Source organism: Lutra lutra, chromosome 7, assembly GCF_902655055.1.
Source record: "Lutra lutra chromosome 7, mLutLut1.2, whole genome shotgun sequence".
Taxonomy (NCBI): Eukaryota; Metazoa; Chordata; class Mammalia; order Carnivora; family Mustelidae; genus Lutra; species Lutra lutra.
The window spans coordinates 13,562,501-13,584,125 of NC_062284.1; the positions used below are offsets into that span (position 1 = coordinate 13,562,501).

General features: G+C 40.5%; 1 protein-coding gene and 1 long non-coding RNA gene across 8 annotated transcripts in view; one reads left to right on the forward strand and one right to left on the reverse strand.

Annotated features, from left to right (window-relative positions):
- Positions 1-20,436, forward strand: part of LOC125105542 (uncharacterized) — a 22,205-nt gene extending 1,769 nt beyond the window's left edge. Inside the window, exons 2-4 of the long non-coding RNA XR_007128939.1 lie at positions 6,024-6,118; positions 18,202-18,371; positions 20,397-20,436. This is a non-coding gene — a long non-coding RNA (uncharacterized LOC125105542). The remainder of the gene's footprint in view (positions 1-6,023; positions 6,119-18,201; positions 18,372-20,396) is intronic.
- The window catches only part of LOC125105538 (lysine-rich arabinogalactan protein 19-like), a 41,773-nt gene that overhangs the window by 12,709 nt on the left and 7,439 nt on the right, over positions 1-21,625 (reverse strand). For 2 of the 7 annotated variants that reach the window (XR_007128933.1, XM_047739100.1), the window contains exon 2: positions 8,737-8,835. Coding sequence is in view for 2 of the 7 variants with exons in the window: in XM_047739100.1 (XP_047595056.1) it covers positions 8,757-8,835 (79 nt within the window). In the remaining 5 variants the exon portion in view is untranslated. Of the gene's footprint in view, positions 1-4,948; positions 5,066-8,736; positions 8,836-18,626; positions 19,441-21,625 lie in introns of those variants that run through there. The other 5 variants (XR_007128931.1, XR_007128934.1, XR_007128935.1 and 2 more) reach the window with 5 other exon arrangements.

Sequence of the window (21,625 nt, forward strand, 5' to 3'; positions counted from 1 at the left end):
TTTTTTTTTTTTTTTTGGTTATGTGACCTTGGGCACAAGATACTCTGATTAAGCCTTACTGGACAACTGAGGATCATGGTCTTTATTTTTCATATTTAATTTTGAATTCGAAATAATATAAGTAAACAGAGCCAACACAGAGCTAGACAATGCTGCCTTAATTGCAATAACTTGAAGTAACTATTCTTCTTGCTTTTGTTTTTCTTGTTTCATTAAAGAGATGAGGGGTTGGCCAAAGGGAAGAGAGATCAAGGGTAGATTCCAAGGAGGAGAGAACAAGTCCCATGGGAGAGACCAGGGAAGAGAGCTCGCTTTAAGTGAACATCCTGTTCACAGAAATCAACCCTACACTTTTGAATGAGATCTTTGAGCATATTGAACTAAAAAGGCTCCTAATATTCAGCGTGTGGTTTTTAAAGAGAGGAAATGGTCAGGTACCGCATGTTACCAGAAGGGCTCTGTGACGGATTGTATTTTCCAAAGATGGTTGCAACAATTTCCCACCCCCGACCACACACTGAGAAACTCTGTAAACTAATTCAAGGTATTTTATTTCAATATAATTTTTGATATGCTCATTTGTTTCAAATTATAAATGTAATATAAGCCCATTATGAGAAATTTGGAGAACACAATAAAAGAATGTAAGATTAAAAAAACCAAGTTAGCACTGATATTAAAATATCTTTTGGATGAATTTCTGTTTTCAAGTGTGTTTAGCTACATAGTTCGGATACAAAATTATAAGTGACCATGATGCTAAGGCTGTGTCTTCACATGCAAAACAAAGTGCAAATTAAGATAATTATTGCAAAAATTTAGGCCCAGAACTTGCTTACCTAGACAATCCCTATAATTAAGGAAAGGTGTTTGGGATAATTGCCTCAATTTACCACTTCAGTTGGTTGACGGAATGAGGTATCAGGAATTGGCTGGCATAAGTTTTCTTTTCTGATTGTATAAAATGCTTAATCAGACCATTTTTCTCAAAGTATTTTTTTTTTTTGCTCAATGAAAAGCCTTTAAAAATATTAAACATACTTTGATTCAATTGTCAAAAGAATCTTCCTGTTTTCAATGCCCAAATTACCAATCAATTCTATCAATTTAGTTAAAAAAAAAAAGAAAGAAAGAAAAAGAAAAGAAAACCAAAAAATAACCAAGCGATTTAACAAATTCAAAACACATATTTCTAGGTATAAAATCTTCCCTGGAATATTTGTAACAAGTAAAATGAAATGTACCCTCCACATTGTGCTGAATTATATACTAACAGATTTATAACAACAAATGTGGGTGAGCCAGTCTTGGATAGAATTTCCATTTGCCTCCACAGCATGTGCATATCGTTGGGTGGTAGACAAGGAGATGGTCTGAGGAGGGAGTAAAGAGGGGGTTACAGTCCAACAATGTAGATCAGATTGCAAATATTGTTTTTTAAGACTTACCCAAAATATAAACTTTTAAAAAGATGTATGAAAAGTAAATTTTAAGGGAACCTGGGTAACTCAGTCGGTTAAGGTTCTGCCTTCAGGTCAGGTCATGTTCTCAGGGTCCTGGGATAGAGTCCCACATTGGGCTCCTTGTTCAGTGGGGAGCCTGCTTCTCCCTCTGACTGCCGCTTCCCTTGCTTGTGCTCTCACTCTCTGTCTCTCTCTTGTTCTCTATCTCGGACAAATAAATAAATAAAATCTTAAAAAAAAAAAGGAATGTAAATTTTAGGAGTGCTTCTAATCTTATCCTCTGTGTCTTATATTAAAGACTGCTAAATAAGTTGTCAGGTAGAGCTTACTATCAAGAATCGTGAAGAAAATTGATATAATATGAACAAATCAGAGGAGTAGATAATAGGTAAACAAGAACTTCCTGTGGCCTCTGGTCTCATCTTGAAGAGAAATGTAGATCAGAAAAAAGCAAAGCTGGGACCCAGAATGGCATAGCCACACAGGCACAGGATGCACGCTATGGAAAAAACAAGAGAAGGATGGATAGGTAGGAAGGAGATGTGGTGGACACAGAAAGTGTGCACTTGTGAGGTAGAGAGATGAGGGCTTGGGTCAGTAAGGGATGGATCAGATTGCTCAATGGAGGCAGTGAAAAGCTGTTAGTTTAAGCCTTCCCACCAGCACACTGTCCATATTCCTGAACCTCAACTCCATCATCGGTTGGCTCAGGTTTTGGTTGTCTCTTACATTCAAGATGGCCACCTTGAGAATGGTCTGCCACTCTTGGGTCCTATCATACCAAAGGGAAGACCATGCAAGTGTAGGGAAGATCTACCTTGCAAAACAAAGTCTCTGGTCAGTTCAGAATTGGTTCATTTCTCAGTCCTCACCCACGATATCACGCTATTTAACTTTCTACCTGTCCTCATTTCAAAGATGCCCGTGTGTAAAATCATGATTTCCTGAGGAATGGTTCCTTGCCAAGATCTGTCTTATGTTTTGTAGAACATGAAAGTACATGCTGAATGGGAAAATCCACAAGCTTTGTTCGAAGACATACGCTGCCTTGAAACGCAGCATTTTGTAGTTTTCAAAAATACAACGGAGGCTAATAATCTAGACAAGTACTTTTCTAAAATTTTGAATGTTAGTTTCAGAAAGAAATATGGCTGGTTTCAAACATTACTGGGGGGACAGTAGAGTTATCTGGTTCTTTTCACAGGAGGTGGGTGTCCTGGTGTGGTGTGGATGGTATGTGAGTCAGTCACTGTTCAACTGGGACTCCAGGTTTCCTCACATCCTCTCTCTCTCACTTGTGTTTCCTGTTACAGCAGTAACTGGAGGTGATCACAAAACAGTAGGATATTTATTTCCTGGTTTTAGCTGACTAATGAGAATCTGAGAGATACTTGTAACTTTTGTATGTTGGCTTGGACAGTGGGATTTTTCTTTCCCCTTGGGCAGTTCCTCTTCTTCTAAAATCAATCCAAACCATATCCTCAACTGGTCTTATATTTAACTGACTCACATAAAATAAGCCAGGGCCTTTATTCAGAAACTTAGGGTACATAATAACTGGATCATTATCTATTTTTAAGAAAAAGAGCAAGTATTAAATGATATGATTTTTTTATATAGTAAAGATAAACTCCTTCAAATTCCTGCGAAGAGCCATTTGTTAATTAGGGTAGAATGGGAAGGAAAGGTAGAAAAAAAAATCACCAAAAATAGGTGTTATATATGAAATTCAGTTGATGAATATAATATCATCTCAAGAGAAGAAAAAAACAATAATAATAAATGGCAAATCAGAAACGGATAGTACTAAATTTCCCTCCCTTTCACCACCTTACAGGATATCCCGTCTAGCTGCAGAAACAAAACATGGAAATGAATCAGTCGATAAAGGATTTTGTCCCATTAAAGATGTCAGTGATTTTGTCCCATGTAGGGGAAGTGGAACATTAAGATGGATGTTCTCAATCTGTGCATGCCACAGCATCCCCCACACTCCCCGGAGGGGGAAGAAAACTTTTCTGTGTGTGATAAAGAACATCAAGTTAAAAGCAAAAACATTTCATCTAAGTATGATAATAAATCACACCATAGACTGACCTAAATATTTAATTTTTTTCCAACTTTGATAGTCAATAGCTTTTGACTGCTGCCATAACTGATGCCTTTTCTTTTTCCTACTAAACTTCAGAAAAAATGACACCTGTTCTCTTCTGTCTTTGAGGGGCCAGGGATGGAAAGGAGAGCAGTAACTGCAAATGTGGACCAAGGAGAGAAGAGAGGCTATTTTATTCAGAAGAAATTCAGAGGTCATTCGACAATTGTCGTGGTCATGGGGTGCCTGGGTGGTTCAGTGGGTTAAGCCTCTGCCTTCGGCTCAGGTCATGATCTCAGGGTCCTGGGATCAAGTCCCGCATCGGGCTCTCTGCTCAGCGGGGAGACTGTTTCCCCCTCTTTCTCTGCCTGCCTCTCTGCCTACTTGTGATCTCTCTCTCTGTCAAATAAATAAATAAAATCTTAAAAAAAAAAAAAGGAAAGGAAATTGTCGTGGTCATTATCATTTCAGAAAGATGCAAGTTACATGTAAATAACATATTTTTCACAAGTTAAAACTGAAAAGGTTAGTTTGATAGTGGTGATTGTTTCACAAGTATTCATGTATCAAGTTTTATACCTGAAATATCTGCAATTTTATTTGTCAGTTTTGCCTCAAAAAAGCTGAAAATTAAATTAAATTAAACATCAGGCGGGGATGCCTGGGTGGCTCAGTTGGTTAAGCCACTGCCTTCGGCTCAGGTCATGATTCTGGAGTCCAGGGATCGAGTCCCCACATCAGGCTCCCAGCTCTGCGGGGAGTCTGCTTCTCCCTCTGACCTTCTCCCTTCTCATGCTCACTCTCTCTCTCTCAAATAAATAAATAAAATCTTTAAAATTTTTTAAAAAATCAGGCAAAGGAAGGAAAGAAGGAAGGAAGGAGGGAGGGTGGGTAGGAAGGAAGGACGGGAGGAAAGAAAGAAAGGGGGAGTGAAAAGTCCCTACATTCCCAGGATTCATATGACCGAAAAACTTTTTCTAAAAATCAGGTTTAAGACCTTTTTTTGACATTTAGAAGGACTTGCGTTTTTCACTTTACTAACAAGATAAATTGCGTATTACGCACCTTATTATCGTGTTGGGGTCAAGACGGAGGATTCTCCGGGATGAAATAGGTAAAGGAGGTGAAGAACGATTGAGGTAATGCTAATTTCAGGGAGTTCCAGGTAGTGCCCATCTGCATTTGCATGGCCCCTCCCCTCGCCCCAGGACCACGTGGTCAGCTGCGGGCAGGTAGCAGGTGGCACAGACATCTACCACTTTTGCGACACAAGGGCTCCAGGTCAACAGTGAGGCGTGCACATTCTCTCCTGAGCACTTGGGGATCCTGCAGGCATGGAGGTAGGATATAAACAGAACAAAATAAAAGGAAGAGTACTGATCTTAAAACTCACCCTTGTAAACCGTCTAGGTGTCCTGCTCAGGCTTCCAAAGTAGGCATTGAGACAGGCCACCCAAACTGCTGACTTCCTTCATTGACCCCTTCAGAGCAACTGGGAGCCTAATGACTTTGTTTTTAGGTTTTGGAACTGAACTTTACAGGGAGCGGTTCCAATCCTGGGAGGTGCTGAGAAAACTCCAAGTCTCAACCCGAATTTGGCAGAGACCACCAGACGCGTTTCATGGGAGGGCCTTTTCCCATAATCTGACCAGAATGGTTGATGAATGTTCTCGGAAGCAAAAAGCAGGTCCCCAAGGCCGAGAAAGGGCCATACCCTGCTCCCAGCTAGGAGACCACACAGCCGCCCTCTCTCCCCTCTGGGCATTTAGACAGTTCGAAAACCACACCACCCCTCTCAGTTCGGAAGCTCAGGGTGAACGTCGCAAAAGTCAGCAAACACCAATGGCATCTTACAGCTGAGAAAGCCTCTCTCTTGGAAAAGCTAGAAAATAAATAAATAAAGGGGGAAATCCAAATGGGATTGCTCTTCAAACACACAAATGATCTTATGTTAACAGTTGGGATTAAACAGCTGTCTCGTGGTTATGTGATCATAACAGATGCTGTGTGCAAACGTTTCCTGCTAGCTTTGTTTTGGTTATGGCTGTTTGTGCAGTTCAATGGGCTGAATTCAGCTTAAGGGATACAGGTTTTTATTATCCTTCTGTGCTGCACGGGCAGCTTCATCATCTCTTTAAGAGGAAAGGAGGCGAGTGTGAGGCAGAGATGGGAGAGGAAATGGAGGGTGGGCTCTCCGATGTCACATCGGGAATGATGTCATATTGATGAAATTCCAACACACTGGTTTATGGCCACGTTGCCATGAAAGTGGTCCCCAGTTCTATCATGTGGTTGTGTTTCTCTCCCCGCTCCCCTCCCCGCCTTCATGGAGGCTGTCCTTGGGTCTAGTGTAGTTTATGCAGCTGGAATAGAATTTATAAAACATAGAGAAAGATTTTTTTGATGACTAACAGCTTACAACATCGTAATGATCCTGATTTTGTCTCTTTTCTTCCCATGCTCTCCAGAGATAAAATATCCAAGCTGATTTTGATTTTTCCTAGAAATTTTATTTCATCCGACGAGTGGGGATCGCCTTATCCGTGTTGGCCGAGTTGACATGGTAAGCCACCGCTCTTTTTTTTTTTTTTCAAGTTCAAATCTGGAAGCCATTTTGTCCTGAATTACATTACTTGTTTAAACCAAAATATCCTCTTGGCTCAAATTCCTCAGAGAACGGCCGTGATTCATAACCCGCTTTGCCAACCAGCAGATTTCACTTTTATTACTTATATTTTCCATTTTTTTTTGATATGATGTAAATGGCAGAAATAATGTTTCTGAATTCAAAAAGCACCTGGTTGCCATGAGGAGGAGGCAGGGGGAATAATGTGGTCCATACTTAGCAGGTCAGGAGTGGGCTCTGCCTGCTGCTCCCCACCACTCCCCAAGACCTCAGTCCTCAGGTCAGGTGGAAAAGTCCACTCATCACGGACACAGCCCCCCATCCACCGACAGGTACCTCATCTGTGCTTTTTGAAATCTTGGCTGGGGAAAAGAGGGAGTGACTTCCACTGCTTAACACTTTATCTTGGGAATCATACCTTTGAATCAGAGGTCCTACCATGACTAAGTCTCTCCCAAAAACATTTTTACTGAAGAGGAGGCTTTAATAATATATACACATATGTAAGGAACCATACTTAAACCACCTTATTCTCACTCAAAAAATGGGGTTTAATGATCACTCTTTGGGGTTCATCAGCTCAGAGAATGAAATTAGACCTCTGATGAGTTGTCAGGGCAGGGCACCTGGGTGGTTCAGTCCGTTAAACGTCTGCCTTTGGCTCGGATCACGATCCCAGGGTTCTGGCATTGAGTCCTGTATCGGGCTCCCTGCTGAGCAGGGAGTCTGCTTCTCTCTCTGCCTCTTCTTGTGCTCCCTCTCTCTCTCTCTCAAAAATAAATAAATGGTCTTAAAAAAAAAAAAAAGTTGCCAAAGCAGTGACATTCCTATAATGTTTTCAATACATTTTAAAGCAACTTCATTTACATTCAACGCTTGATCTGACAAAGAGCTCCTGGAGGTATTTTCCTGATTTTACAGAAAAGCAAGTCAAGGCCCATTTTATAAGATAAGTACTGCATGGAAGTTGCCCAAGTTTATAGAAGCAGTAAATGGTGGAGCCCGCAGTGGTTCCCACAACAGCGATCTATGGCCACATGATGGGGAAATGGAGAGCATTTGTCCCAAGGACCACTGTTGCTGTCATTGTCCTTTCTCACTGGGTGAGTTAGTGGGAGGGGGCTGCACTATCTCAGGGTTACCTCTGTTGCCTCTAAATCATGCAGGCAAACTTCAGGACTCTTATTCCAGATGGTCTGGATGCTCTGGGAATTTGAACCTAGAACTGAGTATCAGCTTCTTTTGTGGGATCAAGCCCATGCCAAACTCAAGACAAAGGTCCTTCCAAAGATGACACACAAATAGCCAATAAGTACAGGAAACGATGCTCACCATCCCTCATCCTCAGAGAAATGCAAACCAAAATTACGTAGGATATTACTTCCATCCATTGAGATGGCTACCAAAGGAAAAAAAAAAAAGGTGTTAATGAGGATTTAGAGAACTCAAGACCCTAGACACTGTTGGTAGAAAGGTAAAATGGCCTAGCCACTGTGTAATACAACATGGCAGTTCTTCAAAGATGAAAAGTGGAATTGCCATATGATCCAACTATTCTGCTTCTGGATAGACACTAAAAAAAAAAAAAAGAAAACAAGAACATGGTCTTGAGGACATATTTGTAAACCCATGTTCACAGTAGCCTTGATCACAATAGCTAAAAAGTGAACACCCAAGTGTCCACCAGTGGATGAATGGATACAGAAAATGTGGTACATCCATACAATGAAATATCATTCAGCCATAAAAGGAAGGAAATTTTGCCACATGCTATAACATGGATGACCTCTGAGATCATCATTCTGAGTGAAATAAGCCAGTTGCAAGAAGACGAATAACATGATTTACTCCTGTAAAGTACTGAGAATAGTAAATTTGACAGAGACTGGAAGTAAGATGGTGGCAGCCAGGGGCTAGTGAGGAGAAAATGGGGAGCCTTTATTTAATGGGCACAGAGTTTCAGTTTGGAATGATGAACAAGTTCTGGAAACTGATGGTGGTGATGTTTGTACAACCATAGGATTATTTTTCATACCACTGAACAGAATTGTACACTTAAAATATTATGCTATATGTATTTCCCCACAATATAAAGAAATCAGTAAAAAAGCCAAACCAACAAAAAAAATACAAAAGGTCCACTCCTGTCACCCGGAACCTGAATATTTAAGTCTTTGTGAACTGCTCCTGTTGGCATCTTGTTCCTGCCCCTTCTCCTTATACGTTCTGAATATAACACATCCTCAGCTTTTCAGCACCTTTCAGATACTGTAGGGTGTACAGATTCAATATCTACGGGAGAAGTGTGAATCAAGCCCCAGAGAGGTTTGATTTATACCCTTTCCCTGATGATTAGAAGTATCTCTAGGATCTTCTTTCTTTTCAGGCTTGATACCAATTAAAATGCAAATCTTTCCAAGAGAGAATGTTTTAAGCATTTTCATCTCTGAATGAATTTCGGATCCTTTTATCTTCTGCCTTTTTTTTTCCCCTAAAATAAACCTCCTTTTTATTATAAAGGTAATAGAGTAAAAGAGTTAAGAGCGAATACATACCAACAGCTCTTAACCAACTGTCAAGATGCAGACAAACAGTCCGAGAGAAGAATGAGCATGAGCTGTGAGAAGGTGGGGGAGGAGCCAATCCACAGGGCCCTGGGAAAGACAAAGATGGTCAGAGTTGCTTGGCGGCAGGAAAATGAAAGTAACAAGATAGTCAAGTATCATTAGATATTCATCAAGCTGACAAAATGTCTGTATCATCTATTGATGGCAGGAATGTGTGTCAAAGAATACATTTCATACATAGTTTGTAAAAACATCAAGACTTTTTGCATTTTAGGAAAGGAGTCTGATTGCGTATCTTAAGTTAAAAGTGCCTTTATCTTCCCATTCTGGATTTCTACTCTCAGGAATCCACCCCCCAAAATAAAAGCTATCCTTTTTCAGGCAGTATGTGGGAAATATATAAGGATGTTGTCTATAGTACTCTTCATAGCTAGAAGGAAGAAAAGAAAGGAGGAAGGAAGGAAAGAAGGAAGGAGGGAAGGAAGGGAGGGAGGAAGAAAGGAAGGAAAAGAAAGAAGATAAAAGAAGGAAAAGAATAAAGTAAAGAAACAAAAAAGATTCAAGCTCAATCCCCCCATTGCATAGGCTATAATGCAGTCCCTAAAAAGAAAAAGAAATAGAACCATATCAGATGACTCAGATAGAATTCCATGAAAAATTTCGAGTAGGAAAATCCTTGTATAGGAAGTATAGCTCATTTTGGAAAAACAAGTAATCACACACAGGCACATGTACGTGCACACACATACAACCCTTTATATCCACTGATTGAGGATCATAGGATTATATTTGTATAAGAATGTATGTGCTTGAAGACATATGGAAAGATTATTACTGGGTAATTCATATTATTTCCCTGTGGAGAAGTAGGCTGATGTGAGCAGAGAGAGAAGAGGGGGGAGGGAATTCATAAGCTGAAAAGAAAAAGAAAAACAAAATATAATGCCACCAAAAATGAAATGTATTTTCTGCATTGTGTATTTCCTTTATGTGGGTATACACACAAATTTATATTAAAAAAAACACAAATGACAGTAGTTTTTAATAATTAAATACCTGGAAAGATGAAACATCACAAAAGATACTACCTGCTACTCTTAGGATTATTATGATACTTTGCTCAGTTGAAAAGAAAAATCCGTGACTCAGGTCATTAGATAATGAATTTTGGTGATGCCAAAAATTCATTTGGCGATGGCCTTGGGAATGAACTGATAATCATTTTTGCTGCTCTGTGTATCTCTGGCTCAAGGAAACAAAGGTAACGCGGAGGGGGTAGCTCATGATTCAGCGCCACATTCTCTAAGAGTGGGGTCATCTGTAACGAGGGCTGAAGGTCACTAGTTACCATCTGAAGTCACGATCAAACACAAGCAACCGAGTTATACCACACAACATCATTCCTCAGTTCCAGGAAGGAGTCTTCAACAGGACTAGCTGAAGGCAGGCATCACAGGACCATACTTGCCTCTAGTGGCAGGATACACTTCTCAACACATAATCATCCTCTAAACTGGCTTCCTAATTTGTATTTCTAAAATCAGAATACAATTTGCAAAAGTGAAGATGGGGCTGTATGGTGCGATGGAATTCTCATTCCTGATTTTATCATTTTGATTCATTGCTCCGTGGGCCAGTATCTAAGTGGGAATTTGTTTTAAAAAATCACGGTACATGGATGATCAATTTTCATCTTATTTGAAAATTTTCTTATGAAGCCTTTCCATAGCAGAGAAATAGTGGCTAGTGACAATACAGTGAGTCACAGTCTAAAGTTCATATATCTTTAGCGCTTTCAGCAGAAAAGTTTGAGGTCAGCCTGTTTTGTGTTATTTTACAGGTCTTTAAAAAAATGTTCTTTTTGTTCTCATATGCTTATATGATATGAATTTCCATCATTCAAATATCCTGCCAACCTGTTATTTTATTATTATTATTATTTTTTTTTCTGCGGAAGTTGTTTATTCTGCTATGAAACTATTTGCGGTGCCTATTTTAGTTTTTATAATGCGGTGAAGTTTTCTTTAATTCTGTCTTTGAATACTGTTTCTGTTCCAGTTGTTTTGTCTTCTTCCACCAAAGCTCTTATGAATTTCTGTTTTACTATCAATATCTTCTACATTTTTATTTTCCCTTGAGTATTTACTTCAGTGTCAAGATCAAGTGTTCTTGATATCACTAGCGGAGTTTTTGTGGGTTTTTTTTCTCAGTATGATTTCTGCCCATTGCTACTATCCATCCTTGCTCTAGCAAAAACAGTTATATTCTTAGTTTATTTTGTGTCACTGGTATGATCCATAGCAGTTATGATACTGTGCAGGACTCAGAATTGAAAATTTCTTTGTAACTTAGCTTAATTTCTCTCACATAGTCTCTGTCTCCACAGATGACAAAATGCATGTTATTATTTCCAGGAACCTTGCTTAAGTTATGTACTAGTTTCCTATTGCTGCTGTAACAAATTTAGTGGCTTAAAACAACACGTTTATCATCTTATAGTTTTGGAAGCCAGAAGTCTAAAACCGACGGACTGAGCTGTGTTGCTTCTAGAGGCTCTAGGGGGGATATCTGTTTTCTCACTTTCTACAGCTTCTAGAAACCACTTCCTTTCATTGACTCATATCTCCCCACATCACCGCAACCTCATCCCTATCTCTGAGCTTGACCTCCCTGCCTCCCTCTTAAAAGGACACTTGTGATTACATCAGATATCCAGGATCATCTCCTTGTCTCAAAAACTTTAAACATTAAAAACAAATACAAAAACAACAAAACAAAATAAAAACCTTAATCACATTTGCAAGGTTACATTTAGCCTTGTAATAAAAGTTCGTAGATTTTAGGACATGGACATCTTTCCGGGGGGAGGGGGCTATTATTCAGTCTGCTACAGGAAAATTCATATGTGATCATCCCAGTCATGGCAAGTGTACAGATGCCCACTCAGTCTTTGTTATCCCCCCTTCCAGTGTGCTGGAAGTCCATGAGGATGGCTGCCATATCTTTTCATAATAAACAGATAAACAGTAAGTCAACTGAGTTTTGTGAACCACTCTAGCCAATGAGTTGAACCCAAGAAGAGGTTCATGGGAACTTCTGATTCATAGCTGGTTGGTGGGAAGCCGAGATAACAATCTGGATTCTCAAATGGCATCTGGAGTGGGGGGTGAGGTCAGTCTCATGGGACGGAGGCTTGGCCTGTGGGATCTGACACAATCTCCAGGTATATAGTGTTGGAATTGAGACACGTTGGAGGACACACAGCAGGTGCCACAGAGAATCACTTGGGGTGGGGAAAAATCCTCCGCAGCTGGTATCAAAAGTATTTTAGTGGGGGTGCCTGGGTGGCTCAGTGGGTTAAGCCTCTGCCTTCGGCTCAGGTCATGATCTCAGGGATCGAGCCCCACATCGGGCTCTCTGCTCGGCAGTGAGCCTGCTTCCCCCTCTCTTTCTGCCTGCCTCTCTGCTTACTTGTGATCTCTGTCTGTCAAATAAATAAATAAAATCTTAAAAAAAAAAAAAAAGTATTTTAGTGTGGTACCAGGATGAGACTAAAGGAGACACACCCTGGAGAAGAGGGAGTTTTCCTACACGGGTCTTCTTGCATTTTACCAACCAAATCAAATTGTTCCTCAGATTTTTTTTTTTTTTTTTTCTGGTTCTGGCAATAGACTACATGCTATTTATTTATTGCTTCAGTAGTAAAATTGTCTTGGTCCTTCAAGTTATTGTTGGGGCCGTGTCCTCTCCGTACCAGTGTTTAGCTAAAGTGCCCTCTACCCAGAGTGCGTTAAGTGGGGCCCTCTGAACACCACTCAGAGTCCACTTGGGTACTAACTGAAAATCTCTTTTAAGAGCTTCAGCTGTTGCCTGTTCCATGCCACCTGCCCTAATTCCCAGTGTTTAATACCAGTGACCCTGCTAGGCAAAAATTAGATCTGATCCTAATCCCACTGCTTGTGTGTGGGTTATCAAACACAGAGGAAAAACTCTAGAATCTGCCATTTCCCAAAGGACTCCTCTCGTATGTACCACATTTCCCACAATGAAAGCCACTCTGGCTATTCCTCGCCTTATGCTCAGCAACTCTCCATTACATGCACTCAAAACCCGTGTCTCCTTATCTTTTTCTGGAAGGTAGAGAATGTTTATCAATGTTAAAAAGCTAAGTATTCATCAGCGGGAGATAGAAGGGGGAAATTGAATTCTGAGAGCCTCAAAGAATCTGTACATATACATACAAAGAATCTGTATATATACATACATAGTTACATATCCTATGACTAGAGAACCTAAATGATGGTTCTCATGGGAGGCGGTGGGTCTGGGGGTGGGGGGTGGCTGGAGGGGGGGAGAAAGTACAAAGAAAGATCTTTCAACAAACATTCATCTCGATGGCATTGTATGGGTGACGGATTGATTTCCCTTTTCTGACCAACCTTCCAATTAGTGACAATTGTTCTCAATTTTGCTAAAAGTTGTCTGTCAATGGTACTGTTCATTTTTATCTTGTTCCATGACTTCATAGGACATTTTAAATAAAAATTCTTACATTTTCTTTTTCTTCTTAGAGAAAACCAGAAAGGACTGGAGGGGAAGGGGAGTTGGAAAATGTGGAGGAAGGTCTATCCAAGGGTAGCTGGCAGACAGTTGGCATACTTTGAGGGATGGGTTATGGGTGCTGAGTCTTATTCTGTGAACTACTGTGAAGACATATATCAAAAAATAAAAAAATAAAAATAAAAGGCACATTAGTTTCTGCACACTCCAAATTTATTTGTAAAGTCTGGTCACATCATTTATTTAGTCACAGAATTTGGGTTTGCTCATAGCTTTCTTGCCATCAGCTCTCTTCGTTTCCAGGACAGACAGAATTCTTTTACTCCACAACTAACTCACCTTGTCCCAGTAATTCTAGTTTCTCCTTCAACTGGATTCTTCCCTACACCTCTTCTGGGGCCTGCTGTGATAGACTTGGAGTGGTCCCTCCCAATTTCCCAGGAATTTCTAGCTGGCTCATCCCTGGACACTTCATATCCTTCTAGTTGCCTCTGAACCCTGCCACTCACGGAAACTCATCCTGCTGGGACCTTTATCTAGAGGAAAAGCTTCTGTGTTGTTCTTCATTCCTGTCCTACCCTGTATAAACAGGCAGGTTCCCAGCCAACACCTTCTTACAAGATCCACTCATCAAAAGCTTTTCCAATTACCCTTTCAAAACCCAGTCCATTTGCATTGTTTGAGGTTGCTTTGTTTTGTTTTCCTCCAACAAACAGAGAATGTTTGGGGGAGGGTTACTTATTTGCCACATTCTTCTTAGAGTTTGGCTGAAATTACTGAGTCAGAGAGAGTTTGCTTTGTCCACAAGGGAGGGAAATTGCTCAGCCCTCCCTCTCTGAGCCTCTTGGCTGTTGAGACCCTAAACCTTTTCCGGCCTTTGCTAGATTGGCCTCATGTGCCTAATTTTGGCTTCTGGAAGGCCCCAGGTATTCCGTGTGCTTTCCTCAGCCTCTTTTTTCCTTGGATCTTTTTTTCCCTGAGGAGGAGGCTACAATCACCAGTTTTCTCCGTGGACTTGTAGCTTCCGATAGTAAGTTCACAGATTTTCTAATTTTATTTAATGGTTTCATAAAGAAGCAATGGGAATTGCAGTTTTTCCCCAAAGTTGACACCCAGGGCACTGCTTGCGGGAGTTTTAGAATATCCTTGTTTAAATGAAGCAGATCCAGAGCATCTTTACAACAGTGGTTGGTTTTCAGCTCTGTGAGGGGAGGGATAGAGCCATTTTGTTTGCTGGGAACTCTGCTTATTTCTGGGAGTCAAGTCTTTCTAGTTGTGGCTCCGGAGGGAAAGAGTTTGCTGGATCCTGTCTGCTACATGTACCTTCATACACCCTCCTAGTTAAAAACTCTTCTGGAATCTTCTATTCAGGTTCCCAGTCATGTGGTCTGATTTCACTATATGGAAGACATGTCCTGATAGCCTCTAAGATTCCTTTCCTGAACTCCAGATAAATGTACGGTAGCATTACATATTTTTGCAAAGCTCCAAGACTTTCCAGAGTCAGAGATGGGCATACTGCAAACTAACCGAGGGCATGCGGGCTCCATGCATCTCAGACTAATGTTTTCTGAATGAGTACAACAAGGACAGATTGGGGAGATTATGTGACCGAGAGTTGATGTCATCCAAAAATTAGAATATCACCTTTCTTCCATCTTCTACATCTGAATGGGTCTGTGATCTTTTTTTTTTCCCCCTGTAAGATTTTCCATACATATTTCGAGAGAGAGGGAGAGCAGGGAGAGGAGTAGAGGGAGAGGGATAAGCAGATCCATGCTGAGACTGGAGCCAGCCACAGGTTCAATCCGAGGACCCTGAGATCATGACCTGAGCTGAAACCAAGAGTCAGACGCTTAACCGACTGAGCCACCCTGGTGCCGCTGGTCTGTGATCCTTAAGAGACTTTTGGATATCAACATGGAGTTAATTATCATTCATTCATTTAACAACTACATTCTGAGCACCTACTCTGTGGCAGGAATTTGCTAGGTAAGAGGCAGAGTTTGATAACAAAGCAGGCAGTCACTGATGTCAGTCTTGTAGCCTTAGGCAGAGACAAATTTAACAAGTTTTTAAATGTTCCATTTAAAAATAGTAAGAAGGGGCACCTGGGTAGCTCAGTGGGTTAAGCCTCTGCCTTCAGCTCAGGTCATGATCCCAGGGTCCTGGGATGAAGCCCCGCATCAGGCTCTCTGCTCCGCAGGGAGCCTGCTTCCTCCTCTCTCTCACTCTGCCTGACTTTCTGCCTACTTGTGATCTCTGTCTGTCAAATAAATAAATAAGTAATCTTTAAAAAATAAATAAAAATAAAAATAGTAAGTACTGTAAAACATTACATGTAATAATCCAAAATGGTAACAATTCATACAACTAACAGCTGGTGAAGAGGAAAACAAACTATGGCATAGCCACACAATGAAATATTATTTGGCAATAAAAAGGAATGGAAGATTGGTGTGTGTGATAACACATAAAGATGGATGTTGAAAACATTATGCTCAATGGAGGAAACCATATACAAAAGACCACATTTGTATGAAATGCCTGTGAAAGACAAGTCTATAGAGACAGAAAGTACATTAGTGGTTGGTTGAGCCTGGGGTGGGAATGAGGAGTGACTCTCAAAGGGCATGAAGGAAATGTTTTGAAATTGAATTGTGGCAATGGCTGTACAACTCTTTCGGTTTACTTAAAGTAGAAAACATTGAATGTACACTTAAAACAGGTGAATTTCATGGTATATAATTCATACCTCAATAAAATCATTTTTAAGAATGTTAAGAATTAATTGGGCCAATGCATTCCAGAAATTATTCCTTAAAAAAGAAAAATTATTGCTTTAAAGGAATTTAGGAGGGGAGTGTGGTAAAAGATCACTGTGTTTGTGTATGTGTCTTCTTAAATAAGGTGGCTGACGAAGATTTTGCTCAGGCAGTAATACTTAAGGAGAAATCAGAAGGGTAAGAAAGAGCCAAGCACAAGAATTCTTGAGGGAAGAGAGTATAAGTGAGAAGGATTAGCTTTCTGGAATGGGAGAAAACTTCAGCTTTTCTGAGAAACTGAGGGGAGCCCCATGGGAGGGGAGAATGTTGTATAGGGCCATATGATCCATGGTAACTAGCTAAGATTCTATTCTCAGTGTGGTATCAATTCACTTCAGAACTTGAAATAGGATAATAGCAAAGGTGGGAAAAATCAGATCAAATGCTCTTCCATAGCTCAAGAGAGAGAAGATGAGGGCGGCAGAAGGATGGACAGATATAGATGCATATGATGTTGATGCTTGAGATAGACTCCACCACAATTGCTTCGAAATTTGGGTTTTGAAGAGTAAGGTAGAGAGAGGAATCAAAGCAGACTTCCATATTCCAGCTAGGGAATTTACTAAGATGATTTACTATGATGAGGAAGAAGGAAGTAGGAACATGTCTGGGAAGCAGGAGAATCAGGAGTTCCATTTTGAACTAGGTGAGCTAAAATGTCTCTGAAACCAAAGGAGGCGTGCTGGAGAAGGCCAATGGAATGCAGGTTTGCTAAAGAGACCAAGAGGGAGGGAACTGTGAGGCCAAAGAAAACACAGAAGAACATGATATATGAGAATCTTATAAGAAAGCGACTTGAGAAAGAGAGAGTAGACACCATCAGGTACAATGAGGATTGGCCAAATGGAGACCCTGAGTCTGACTAAAGCAGTTTCTTGTAGGGATGATGATAGGAGACACATGGGAATCTGTTGAGATATAGAGGCTGTGTGTGTGGGGTGAGGTTATTGAGGGCGTGTGTGTGGATGACTCAAAATTCTTGGACCTGGATGGAAGATGAGGGAGTGGCAGTACGTTTAGGGAAATGAGAAATTGAAGGCATGAGAGCATACCCGTTAGGATTAGTTTGGGCTCCAAATGATAGAAAACCCTACAACAACTTAAGAGACATACATTTTTTTTTTAAAGATTTTATTTATTTATTTGATAGAGATCACAAGTAGGCAGAGAGGCAGGCTGAGAGAGAGGGGGAAGCAGGCTCCCTGCTGAGCAGAGAGCCCGATGTGGGGCTCAATCCCAGGACCCTGAGATCATGACCTGAGCTGAAGCAGAGGCTTTAACCCACTGAGCCACCCAGGCGCCCCAAGAGACATCTACTTTTCTCTCCCATTCTGTCAGGCAGTAAGAAGTTCTGGACTGCTGTGGTGGCTTTCCAAACACCAGGACCCCAGATTCTGCTCTCTTACAGTTATGTCAACAAAAACAGGAGAGGGGGGTTGCCTGGGTGGCTCAATTGATGAAGCATCTACCTTCAGCTCAGGTCATGATCCCAAGTCCTGGGATCAATCCCCATATTAGTTTCCCTGTTCATTGGGGAGTCTGCTTTTTCCTCTGCCTCTCTCCCTGCTCATGCACACAGGCTCTCTGTATATAAATAAATATAAATATAAATATAAATATAAATATAAATATAAATATATAAATATAAATAATATATATTATATAAATATATATATTTATATAATAAATATAAATATTTATTTATATATTTAAATATATATTATATATAATATTTAAATATATAAATAAATATAATAAATATAAATATATATATATATATAAATATATATATATATATAAAGATGGAGTGATGATAAGCTTGGGTCCTCTCATTCTGAGGATGCTTCCAAGATGTTGAGGTACTACATCTGCTAACTCAATCCCATGGCCACACCTTGGTGCAAGAAAAGCTAAAGAAAGTTCTCTCTTCTAGGTGTTGATGGACTCAGCTAAATACATGGGTTCTTTAATCAAGGGGAGAATGGAATGATGGACACTGGAGATCAATTATCATCCTTCCCCAAAAACAGGGTTTGACTTTTATTTGTATGTTTGCTTTTTTGTTCAGGTGTTTGTATAGTTGAGTTTGTGAGCTGATCCAGTAAGTGTTGGCTACACGATCAAAGTCCACAAAACCCTTGAGAAGGATGAGGAGACAGGATTCACAACCTAAGTAAAAGGGCTGGCTCTTTGAAAGTAGAAGGGACTCAGCATCAATTGTAATCTTGAAGGAAAAAGGTAAACCAGGGCAATTGCAGGTAAGACTTAATATTTTTTTTTATAATTTTTTATTTTTCAGCATAACAGTACTCATTATTTTTGCACCACACCCAGTGCTCCATGCAATCCGTGCCCCCTACAATACCCACCACCTGGTGCCCCCAAGGTAAGACTTAATATTTAAAATCATGTCAAAGATGAGAGATTCCCAGCTGATGGCACTTATGGTCCAGGTGACATCTGTAGAAAGGTCAGCTAAAACAGGAAGTTCCAGGAGAGAGGGGAGGTGTGGGATTTTTTTTTATTGTCCTGCAGATTCAACATTGTGGGAAGGCAGGATAGAGCTACAGGGCAGTGGTCAGAGAGGAAGTGAAGCTGGGGATTTTATTTTAAAGTGGAACCAAGGTTAGCCAGGGTCAGACCATATTAGCCAAGTGAAGCTACTGGCACAGATATGTAGAAGGTAGATGGTTGAGTTAATCCAACGTCAGGGTTTGTCAAAGCAAGTACTAGAGGCTAGCGAATGTGATGTTGTTAAAATACTTAAGGAAGTAATCATAATGATCATCACCATAATCATCATCAATCAGTTTCAATCACAGCTCTTTATTGATGTAATGCCTCATTTGCATAGGGCTCCTCTTGCTTATCAGAACCGTGACTTTGTAACTTCTCATGGTGTTCCTTAAAACTTTTTTTTTAAACTTCCATGGTTCTTTGGCTGTTTTCCGGTATACCTGAAAATGTTCCTAATTTAAATCCATTCCCCAAATATTACTTTTCCCTTTGAAGACAAATGGTCCTGCATTGGGTCCCTCTTGTCTGAACTCCCTCCAAGTTCTCTGTCTCTTTTTGAAATGTGGAATTGAAAGTTTGTCTCTCCAAAGGGCAATGATGGAAGGTTCATGCTTTAAGGCGTCATGAAAAGAAAGGGAAAAATGCAGAGGCATGTCTACAATCTCGAATGTTCCCAATCTGCGGCAGGTTGGGCGTTCCTTAACAAGTTGGTTGAGGGTTCGCTTTAATTTCCAGCGGCACTTCATCTCCTGAAGGCATTTTCCCTGGAGACTAGAGTCAGCCCATATAGCTAGATGAAAACAAATGCCAATATGTTGTTGAATTTTCCATTTATATTTCCATTCAGAGACAATTTTTAAAGTTAACTTGTAGAAGAACCTAATCGTTCCTTTTAGCAGTATTCTATGGGAAAATCTATCCAGATTTCAAAATGTTATTTAAAACCAAGCTAACTAAATTGTAATGAGCAAGGGACAATTCCTGGCCCTTAATTTTCTTTTCCCGGGCCCTTCATTGTCTTATTCCAAGGCTGTCTACCATGGTATCTTGGACTTCCTTACTTTTTCATTCCCCTACACTTCCTATTCCTCAATCATTTCCTGGGACCTGTAAATACCAAAACTTCTCCTGTTTTGTTTGGTTATTAAATGTATTATTAAATACAATTATATTTCATAATTACTTCTGCAAGAACAACATCTCAAATTACCAATCTCATTCTGCATTTGATTTATAATTTCCGGAATATGTGCTTAATTTACGGTCATCTCCAAAAGCTAGGAAGCAAGTTCTTGGTTTTAAACTCCCAGTTTGCTTCTCATCACATTTACTCAAAAGATTATAGAACGAGGTCCCTGTGACAGCTCCACGAGGCCCTGTAGACAGAGGTCTACCCACAAGGGCTAGGGGATGACCCATACCACAGACTCCCCTTCCTTCTTCTTTTTTTTTTTTTTTTTAACAGATTTCTTTTTTATTTTTTATTTTTTTTATTTTTTTTTATTATTTTTTTTAAAGATTTTATTTATTTATTTGACAGAGAGAGATCACAAGTAGACAGAGAGGCAGGCAAAGAGAGAGAGAGAGAGGGAGGCAGGCTCCCCGCTGAGCAGAGAGCCCGATGCGGGACTCGATCCCAAGACCCTGAGATCATGACCTGAGCCGAAGGCAGCGGCTTAACCCACTGAGCCACCCAGGCGCCCCTCCCCTTCCTTCTTAAGTTTTTTTTTTTTTTTTTTTAACTAGGATCCATGCCCAGCATAGGACTTGAACTCACGACTCCAAGATTAAGAGTGGCATGCTCTATTGACTGAGCCAGCCAGGTATCCCCAGAATGTTCTTTCCTTAAGCTCACAGAAAAGTAAATAAAATGTATATGTGTGTGTGTGTGTGTGTATGTATATATATATGTGTGTGTGTGTGTGTATACATGTATATACATGTATAATAGGTATATATATGTGCATGTGTATGTAACTGTGTGTATAAAGCACACACATAATTTGTATAGATGCATTTCTCTACATATAAATACATAAGCATATATTATATACATACGTTTAAATATGTATGCTCCCTGATTTACCACTTGATTACTCTCTAGAGGCATTATATTAATTGCCCCCGAAGCAAATGAGAAGTTACAATAATAACCATGCTTTTAAAGGAAAGAGAATGCCTTTTGCCATTTACTTTAAAACTCTTCATTCCTTTCTCACCAAGCTGTGGTCTCAAACTCACCAATATCTTTCCTACCGTACTTTTCAACATACTATTTCTCGTGCATTGGCGAAGGGTTCCCGGTTGCCAGGCAGTGTTCCTCCCGATCAGGGTACTCGTGGTACCTGGCATTTGGTTCACAAACCGTGCTCCCCAGACGCTATGGAACGTGTGAGGAAAAGGATGTCTCCATTTGCCTTTGTCCTTAAGAAAGTGAGTAATTGTCTCCCTCCTTGCCTCTTTCCTCCATGGAGAATTTACTGGCCCAAATTTTTAAAAAAGCTCCTACCACACTCCCATTCTCTGTAAGTGCAGTTAGCGACAGGTACAAAATTTGGAGCGAAGAGGTCTCTCGTGGCCTGTTGTGCCTGCAGTTATCCGACTGTGGCTGCAGGTTTTCAGTGCACAACTGATTGCACCCACAAAAAGAAGGGCTAAACTCTGAAAATGGGTCCCTTTAAGACAGTTGGGGGATTGCGTGCCTCCTGTTGGCAAATTGCAATCTTTTACAGTGACACAGCCTTCGCTCCGGCTCACGCGGCAAGTCTGAAATCCAGGTTAGGCATCGCGGGTGAAGGAGAGGTGTCTCACTCGCGTCCCCAGGGCAGGTGCCGAGCCCCTCCCCAACTCCAGCTCGCCCCCAGTTCCACCTTGAGCTACCAGTGGACAGTGCATTAGTATGCAGCATCCCTGACTCCAACCCCTGCTTAGTTCACTAGTCACTCTCCAAAAGGGTTTGAAGAGAGAAGCTCGGT